We start from the raw sequence: 9,685 nt of genomic DNA on the forward strand, positions 1-9,685 counted from the left end.
CCCAGGTCCTAGGCAGCTTGCAGTTTGTGGGAGGTGTGTGAGAGATACTGGATACCTATCCCATCCATATAGGTACATAAGACTGGAGGGTGAGTCATTGTGTAGGGGTGGAGATGTGCAAGCCCCTCTTGGTCAGTCTCTGGAATTCATTCAGAACCATGGAGACCTCAGAACCCAACTCCTTTTGCAGAACACGAAAAGACCAACTTTTGTTCTTCCTTATGTTTGCCTTCCCCAGGGCGTGGGGATGGGGGATCCTCCTGGACCATGTATCTGAACCTTAGGAAAACTGACACCAGTTGCTTGCAAAGAAAGGGATCTCAGGTGAGATCCCTTCATCAAAACATTCATTAAATGCCAATTGCACATGGCCAAGCTATTCAAGACTTACATGCCTGGCTAAAAACAGAAAAACTGTTGTCCCCTGTTCACACTGACAGAACAGCTACTGCTAAAGAGTTGGAACAGCCCTATGGCCTGCAAAGGAAGGGATAAAAATTCCAGAACAAGATTCAGTTGAACTGGAATGAAAACAGGGATGAGGGCACTGAGCCAAACCTCCCAGGCAGTGACCTTATAGATTGTTCTTCTGGGTATCCAAGCTCTTTTGCTCTGAAGACAAATAGGACACAAAGGCTCTCTTCTGTCTGGAATGAGACGTCCAGGTGATGGAAAAGAAAGCCAGAGAGAGGTTGAGGTAAGGAACAGGAATTGTTTTTTATTGACGTGGAAGTAGGCTCTGTAGTGAAGCCCCTTTGGGTTTAAGAGCATTTTTCTGCTTCCTTTTTTCTTCCTGCAACTTCTGCTGTCTGAGCTGCCATGCCTGTATTCCAGCATCCATTTCCTGTGATAGCAGTACAACTCGTCTCTGAAACAGACAGGAAAACAAGTGTGGATAACATCTGGGGCTTGGGCACTGCACCTTATATCCTTTTTCTCACAAAGTTAGAGGTTTCAGCTGGAAATTGATACTGCTGACTAGGGAACAAGTGGCACTAAATCCTGGGTTGGGTAACAGAAGGGAGGTAGCAACATGGGAGTCAGAATGCTCACTACTGGTTCCTGGCCTAGGAACTTGATTCCTCCCTTCTCACAGTGCTATTAAAATGATTGGCTCAGCTGACCTGGTGACACACCTATAAATCTTAGCTATATGGGATGCTGAGGCCAGCCTCAGCAATTTAGTGAGGCCCTCAGCAACTAAATAAAATCCTGTTTCAAAAAGAAAAAAAAAAAAGGACTGGGATGAGCTTAGTAGTAGATCATCCCTGGGTTTGATGCCCAGTATCTCCAAAGACAAAAACAAAAACAAAACACAAAACTGTTAAAACCTTTGTATACAGTGTACATGACAGCTCAGGTGCAAAACAATCACAAACAATGTAGCTTCAGCCCTAGCTGAAGCTCTAGTCACTCACTGCAAACTTTTCCCTTTGGGTTTTTCTTCGAAGTTGGCCTTTCATTGGGGGGGCAGGGCGGCCATCTACAAATAGGTGAGAGAAAAGGCAAGTGTTAGAGGTGGTCTACAGCACCTTAGTCAAAGACTATGACAGGAATGAGGAAGAGTTAATCCCTACCTCTTCCATTTTATACCCAATGTAGCTTAATTTTCCTAAAATAAGTCCCTCATCTTCAAGAGTGAGGTACCACAGACGTATCAAAAATAAGTTCCTAAACCATGTTCCTACTCCTATTTCACCTACCACTAATTATCCTGGAATTCAAGATAATTTGCAATGCTTCTTCTACTGTTTTATCTTTAGAAACCTTTCAATCAACATCTTTCCTAATTCTGTCCCACTCTACAATGAAATGCCCTTTTTCCCTTTCCTTCTAGCTAAGTCCTTATCCTTAAGCCCCCTCAAGCCCTACCTCTCCCCACCCCAACCCCTCTGTAACCTCCATCAACTTCATCAGCTCTTTTTGTGATGCTAGAGATGGAACAGGGTCCCATGACCCTTCTTTCAGGGTCTCTTCTGAAAGAAGTTCATGTCATTTAACATTCATCTATTTGCCTTGAGACATTTACTATATTATTGTTTTTAGCATTAGTCATTTCAGATCTTTTTGGAATAGGACAGAATACTAAAATATTATTTATTTTTAAAATGCCCATGCTTATTTTCCCAGCTTGACTTTAAGTTCCTTCAAATCAGGGACTGTATCACTAGTTTTTGCCATTCAAAGCATAGTATAAGAACATAAGCACTCATAAGGATTCCATATATATATTCAGTCTGATCTCAAGTAGTTTATAATGGAGATGAAAGGAAAGGACACTTATTTTCTACAAAGAAAAAGTGAAAATTCTGCCCAGTAGTTTGATGGTAACTAGATCAGAGGTATTATTAAGAAAGGGAATGAGGGGCTGGGAATGTAACTCAGCAGTAGAGTGCTTGACTAGCATGTGCAAGGCCCTGGGTTCAATCCCCAGTACCCCGCCCCCTCCCACAAAAATGCATGAATATCGTGCAGTATGTATGCCAAGTGCTTTTCACTGGGTTTCATTTTTATCCTTACAAGAACCATGAATGTCTGTGTCTTTGTATATACATATATATATATATATATATTTTTTTTTTTAGCAAGCAGGGAAGCTCAGATTGATCAGTTACGGGGGCTTAGGGGTGTAGTACAGTGGCAAAGTGTGTGCTTAGCATGCCAGAGGCCCTGGGATCAATCCCCTGCAAGTGCAAACACACGCACGCACACATACCAGGTACGTATAATTCCAGTCTCTTTAATATTCCATATTACAAAGAGCCTAGGCTTCCTACAGTAAATAACAAGTGGAAACAAATTTCATCTTCCTTCTTGAATAAGTATGTGAATACTTATTCACATAATAGAGAATCCAAAGGAGAGGTGGAGATGAGCCCAATGAGAGTGCTTGTCTTGCATGCATGAAGCCCTGGATTCAATTCCCAGCACTACAAAAACAAACAAAACTCCAGTAGGGTATTAATACTCAGGTCTTCAAGTTGGGAAGGAGGCCTGGTATTGATACTATACAGGCATTTCATTTCTGTAGGCCTCAATTTTCCTTCCTGTAAATTTAAATCCCATAAAGGGAGTAGGGAGTGGCTTCAACTTCTCTTTTCTTCTGGTAATGGTGAGTGAACCCAGGGGTTCTACCACACAGCTACATCCCTAGTCCTTTTCATTTTGAGACAGAGTCTTGCTAAATTGCTGAGTCTGGCCTGGAATTTGCAATCCTTCTGACTCAGCCTCCCAAGTCACTGGGATTACAGGTTGTGCACTGGTCCTGGCTAAGGTCCCTCTCTTTTAGAGTTAATATCTTCTCTTTTTAAGTAAAGTGAAAAGATTTTTCTGAAAGGAGCCTGCCATCCTCAATCATCACCCTTCTACCCCTCTGGGATACTCCTTTCTACAACCTTTCAAGAGTTCTTCCTGCATTTGGTGCCAAATTCTCAATATGCACTCACCACACAGAAGGGTGGTTCTTCCTAACTACTTAAAATCTCATTCCCTTTGAGAAAAGGGAAGGACTTATCACCGGCTTCAAACCCAGGGTGGTCCAAGTTAGAATTAACTTGTTTATCTTCACAAGCCAAGATCCTGTCCAGCTTTATCTTCCGTAGTAGTTTAATTGACAAAATAAACAAGAGAGCTTTTTCACTCCAACTCCATTTTCCAAATAAAAAGTTCGATTTTTTTTTTTTTTTTTCCCCCACTCAGTCACGCCCCCGCCTGGACATCACTCTCCCACCCCTTCCAGGGGCGGTCCCTCTAAGTGAAAATTCTCTGAAGTAAACTGTTGGATTGACGCTCACCCGCATAAGACCAGTCTGGGAGCTCCGTGAGGGGCCCATAGCCGGAAGGGTTGGCAGCCAGGCCCTGTCTGGGTAAAAAGAAATAGTTCCGTGAGGTCTTGGACCTGCTTCTACCCCCCTGAATCCCCCGACCACCGCACTCACTGGAGTCTCCACTGGCTGCCAGCCCGAGCCGACACGCTGCAGTGCAGCCTCCGCACACCTACTGGGAAAGCAAGACAGAGTCAGAGGCGACGCTGAGTTAGTCCTAGGGGTCCAGCCCGCACCTCACCGGCTTCTGAGTCTACCTAGCCTAGGCCAACTCACCGGAGAGCAGACTCCCTAAAGCAGCCATGGCGGTGACGGAGGAGTCGGAAGTGGGCGTGGCTTCGGAGCCTACGCGCGTTGCTGCGGGGGAAGCCGGAAGCCGCCATCTTGAATCTGGTTTTCAATCACGGGCTCCGCCATCTTGGGTCATCGTACGGAAGTGAACAGCAATTAGGGCCCGGGTCTTATGGGCGAAAAGGAGCTGTCATCTTGAGCATGTATATTAAGTGGAAGTGGTGACGTCCTCAACTGAACAGTTCTGAATTATTAACATGACCTTCCCCCAGCGGTGTCTAATCTTTTGAAATTTACAGTAACTTTTATCTCAGAGTAACATCCATGTTACCTCATTTTACAATCTCACTGACGTTTTCCCCAGACTAAATGACTAAGTCTAGAATGAATGAGAAAAATTTGATTTCAGATCTCACGTATTTATCCAACAAAACAGGAAGTTCTATGTGACAAGCGCTGTAGTAGGTGCAGGAAATTCTATGGAGAGCGAAAGCAGATATTATCACTATCATACAGCTTTTGGTCTAGAGAGGAGAGAAGACAATCATACATGTGACTAATTTTACAGCTGAGTCCTAGGAAGGGAGGTATGTGTTTTTTGCCAGCATATATAGTGGGAATATGATCTAGAGTGCACCGACAAAGATTTATGGAAACTGTTGTGGCTAAGAACTGATGTCATTTTTATTTTTACTTATTTATTTTGCGGTGCAGGGAATTGAACCCAGGGCCTTGTGCTTGCGAGGCAAACACTCTACTAACTGAGCTCTATCCCCAGCCCTGATGACATTTTTATAAGAGCATTCCCTAATGTAACTCTTGCAAGAACCTCATGAGGTAAGTACAGGTTGAGCATTCCTAACTGAAAACCTTAAACCCAAAATGATCCAAAATCAGAAACTTTTTGAGCACTGACATAGTGCTATAAGTGGACAAGTCAATACCTGTACTTATGTGAGGAGTTGCGCTCAAAATGCAGACCAACTAAAAATATTGTACGAAATTACCTTTAGGGAGGCTGGAGGTGTAGCTTAGTAGTAGAGCTCGTGCTTAGCCTGCTCAGGTCCTGGGTTCATCCACAGCAGCAGGAAAAAAAATTAATTTCAGGCTATGTGTTAAGGTGTATATGCAGTATAAAAGATTTTCATGTTTAGATTTGGGTTGCATTCTCAAGATATTATGTATGTGCAAGTGTTCCAGAATATGAAAAAATAAAAAATTTAGCTGGGCATGGTGGTGCATGCCTGTAATCAAAGAACTCGGGAGGCTGAAGCAGGAGGATCACAAGTTTGATGCCAGCCCCAGCAATTTAGCAAGGCTCTAAGCAACTTAGCGTGAAAAAAAAAAAAAAAAAAAAAAAGCACTGGGGATGTGACTCAGTGGGAAAGCACTCCTAGGTTCAATCCCTGGTATAATAATAACGATAATATAATAATTAAAAATTTAAAAAAAATTGAGACACTTCTTATATCACAAATTTCCAGTAAAGGAAAGTAAATGTAGTATAGTAAAGCCAGAACTTTATTACTTGCTATTCAAAACTGCTGTGGAAAAAGTTATTTACCCTCAATTTTTTTTAAAAATTCTTCCCTTTTGCAGTACTGAGGATTGAACTCAGGGGCACTTTGTCTCTTCCACTGAGCTACACTCCCAGTCCTTTTTTAAATTTTGAGACAGGGTCTTACCAAATTGCCAAAGCTGGCTTCAAATGTGGGATCCTCTTACTTTAGCCTCCCCATTAGTTGGGATTACAGTAATGTATCACAACACCCAACTATTCTTAATTTTTCCTTTTTTCTGTTCGGAACTGGGGATTGAACCCAAGAATGTTTACTGAGTCACATCTCCAGCCCTTTTTTATTTTGAGACAAGGTCTTGTTAAGTTGTTCCGAGTATTACTAAGTTGCTGAGGCTGGCCTTGAACTTTTTTTTTTTTTTTTTTTTGTGGTAGCAGGGATTGAACTCAGGGTCACTTGGCCACTGAGCCACAACCCTGGCCCTAATTTTGTATTTTATTTGGAGACAAGGTCTTACTGAGTTGCTTAGTGCCTTGCTTTTGCTGAGGCTGGTTTTGAACTTGCAATCCTCTTGTACTCAGTCTCCAGTGCTGCTGGGATTATAGGCATGTGCCACACACCTGGTTATCCTTCATTTCTTAATTAAAAACATAACACATTTGTGAAAACATTTTAAGGGTGATAACGTAAGTGAAAGTGCTTTATGGTGAAGCTCATACAAAAGTGCCCATTATTGTGTGCTGGGCTAGACACTTAAACACATGCTGACTAGAGGAACCTGAGGGAGTGGTGTAATGGCCTATCTGGAAGTTTATCATTTCCTTCAGCAAGACTGGGAAGTTTTTCCACAGGAGGTGGCTCTGAGTTCTGTTTTGAAAAAGGGGAAGGGTGGATCCTGGTTTAAGAAGTAAAAGCAAGTATTTTGATAACAATAAGAATGGTATAGACTAGAGCTGAACAAGAAGAGGGGATGGGAACAAAAGAAACTTGGCTAGAAGCCAACAGATGGATTCCCCCTCCCTCCCCCCTGCCACCCCTGCCAAATAAGTAAGGGGAGATAAACATAAGAGTACCATAACCATCTTACATTCATATACTTCTTTTTTTTTTCTTTTGCAATTCTGGGAATTAAACCTAGGACCTTGAACATGCTAGCTAAAAGCTCTACTACTGAGCTATGTTCTATACACTTCGGCCCCATATACTTCATTTTTACTTATCAAAACATTTCTATATAAGTGATTTCATAATAAAACTGTAAAGTAGTTAAGATAGTTCAGGAAGCAGTCATTGTACAGATTTTTTTTTTTTTACAGTTTTCAGGAATCAGTAAACTGAACCAAAATGTGACTATTGCGCTGGGGATGTAGCTCAATGGTAGAGTGAGAGCTAGTCCTACCAAAAGGAAAAAAAAAAAAAAAAAGGACTGGATGCATTGTTTTACAATTAGTGGTACTGTTCCCATAGCTCTCTGAGCCTTTGGCTGGTCCTGAGATAGCACTGGAATGCCACAGTTGAGGGCTTGAAGAATAACCTAAGAGTCAGTGTTTAGGATTGATAAGAAAGATGATGGACTCATACTGCCACCTATACTATATAAAGGAATTGAACCAAAAGTATTATTTTTTAGTAGTGCACATATGAGGAGGACACCATTAATTTGCAAAATCATTGGAAAGGGCACAAATATGTTCAAGTGAACAATAATGTGGATGATATGAATGTCACATGGAAAAGTATACCTGTGCAGTCATTCAATAGCCGAGGAACTCAAAAAGCAAGAGCTAGAGGGTAGGAATGAGGATAAGAATGGGAAGTTTGATCAGAACTGAAAAATCTGGGAAGGAGGATATTTGGAAGGAAGACATGATCAGCCTTTGATGTGGTTAGTGTGATATGGCAGGGGGACAGTCCACTGGTTGTAAATGGCAAGAAATATGGGTTAGGATTTTGGGAGGGAGAGAGAGAACATGGAGCGCTGACAGCTAACATCATCAGCATTCTCAGGACCTCATGAAATGCCGTTGAGGGAGGAGGTCTGGCACCTGGACAGCACTCCTCTATGACTTCATCAGCCTCATAAACCACAGGAAAGCAGCTTTGTCATCCCAAACTGGATATCCTTTAACCTCTGTACTTCATCTGGCAAAGACTGAAGTTATGGGTGTTGTGAAGCACCAGGAGTCTGAGCTTTATGTCTTTCCTCTCTTATATTCCTTTGCTTTTCAAAGACATATTTGGCTTTAGTATTTTGTAACAACTCTTATTTTTGCCTAATGTATTTATTCAAATATCCCTGTTCTGTAGAGTTGTATACAGTTACTTTTATCGTTTTTTTTCATCACTAGCCCTTTTTATTTTTGAAATTTCTTCACTAGGTTGTTTAGGGCCTCACTAAGTTGCTAAGGCTGGCCTCAAACTTGCAATCCTGCTTCAGTCTCCTGAGTCGCTCGGATTACAGGTGTATGCCACTGCACCTGGCATATTAGGTGCTTTTTTAACAGTCGTGATGAGTAATGATGATACTGAGAAGGAACATAAGTGAGGCTGACTTTGGTGGCCAATTCCACCTTGTCGTGCAACTTTTCCATTTTGCATTGTGTATGACAAAATTCTAAAGATTGAAGAAGTTGTGGAGAGAAGGGTAAACTGGGAATTCTCTCCGTATCTTCCTTTTTAGGACAGCTCAAAGTTACTCATCTCATGCAAAAAAAGTGGGAACTGAAGGCTTTCAACAACTCACCCCTACAATACACTGCTTTGCATAATATTTCCTTATTACTTACATAATTTTTTGTAACATATTTCTCTTCTTTTCTGGAGCTGTCAAATCAGTACTGGCTAGCTAGATGTGGTTGCGCAGGCCTGTAATCCCGCCTGCTCGGGAGGCTGAAACAGGAGGATTGTGAGTTCAAAGGGTTGGGGATGTGGTTCAGTGGTTAAGCCCTGGGTTCAGTCCTCAGTACCATGAAAAAAAAATCTCTTTATTAAAAGACCCAACTTCAAGAGGGGTAATTTGTGACCTTTAGCTACATTCTCCTCTTGCCTGAGGACTGGGAAGTCCCTCTTAAAAATGCCAAGGCAGGAGCAGGCCCCTGGTGCATGCCTGTAATCAGCTATTCGGGAAGCTGAGGCAGGAGGATAGCAAATTCCAGGCAAGCCGCAGCAACTTAGTGAGACCCTGTCTTAAAATAAAAATAAATAATTAAAAAGGGATAGGGATGGTGGGCATGTTGGCGTACATCTGTAATTCCAGCAACTGAGGAGGCTGAGGCAGGAGGATCCTGCAAGTTCGAGATCAACCTCAGCAATATACAAGGCCCTAAGAATTTAGAGAGACCCTGTCTCAAAATAAAAATTAAAAAGGGCTGGGGAAGGTGGTTAAGTACCCCTGTGTTCAGTCCCCCAGTACTGAACAACAAAAAAGAAGAAACGAAAAAATGCCACATCTGGATTGTATGAAAGTACTATTTTCAAATCACCTTTTAGCCTTAAACAGTGTGAAGCATTTCCAGATTCCCCCCACTTTTTTAAAAAAGTACTGGGGATTGAACCCAAGGGCACTTAACCACTGAACCACACCCCCATTCCTTTTTATTTTGACAGTGTCTCACTGAATTGCTTAGGGACTCACTAAATTGCTAAGGCTTGCTTTGAACTTGTGATGCTCCCAACTCAGCCTCCGGAGTCGCTGGGATTACTGGCGTGAGCCACCGCGCTCGGCTTCCCGTTTCTTGAACTAGCCCAGCAACACCCGCTTTCCTTAGGTCCACGCTGCAGCTGAGGTTCTTCACATGGAAGGTGCTCTGGGAACTCCAGCCTCCCCGGCACTCTGGTCCTGGGGCATTTTTGGTTACGTGCTGCCTCCTGGCGGCAGCTCCACTGCCCCGCACTTTTCCGGCCCGGTGGAGACCACTTTCTTCAATTTGGTATCTTCAAGCTGATGCAACAGCTTCCCCCGAAGGGGCGGGGAGTTGGGAACCTCAGGTGGAAGAGACCACTTTCCGGGAGACCCCTCCCCCGGTTTCAAGCAGGCGCCGCCTCCTCTTCTCT

The 9,685-nt window shown here is 42.8% G+C and overlaps 1 protein-coding gene and 1 long non-coding RNA gene across 2 annotated transcripts in view; one reads left to right on the top strand and one right to left on the bottom strand.

The window, feature by feature from the left end:
* Nucleotides 1-3,828, top strand: part of LOC306653199 — a 35,930-nt gene extending 32,102 nt beyond the window's left edge. The window contains exon 4 of the long non-coding RNA XR_013761665.1: nucleotides 3,700-3,828. This is a non-coding gene — a long non-coding RNA (uncharacterized lncRNA). The remainder of the gene's footprint in view (nucleotides 1-3,699) is intronic.
* Nucleotides 699-4,620, bottom strand: MRPL52 (mitochondrial ribosomal protein L52). Its single transcript, XM_079126111.1, is given in 6 exon segments — nucleotides 699-868; nucleotides 1,419-1,483; nucleotides 3,795-3,862; nucleotides 3,939-3,999; nucleotides 4,101-4,140; nucleotides 4,142-4,620. Coding segments are annotated over 6 exon segments (450 nt in total). The 5' UTR covers nucleotides 4,208-4,620; the 3' UTR covers nucleotides 699-718.
* Nucleotides 4,621-9,685: the final 5,065 nt, after the last annotated feature.

The sequence above is a fragment of the Sciurus vulgaris genome (genome assembly GCF_902686455.1).
Source record: "Sciurus vulgaris genome assembly, chromosome: 2".
Lineage (NCBI taxonomy): Eukaryota > Metazoa > Chordata > Mammalia > Rodentia > Sciuridae > Sciurus > Sciurus vulgaris.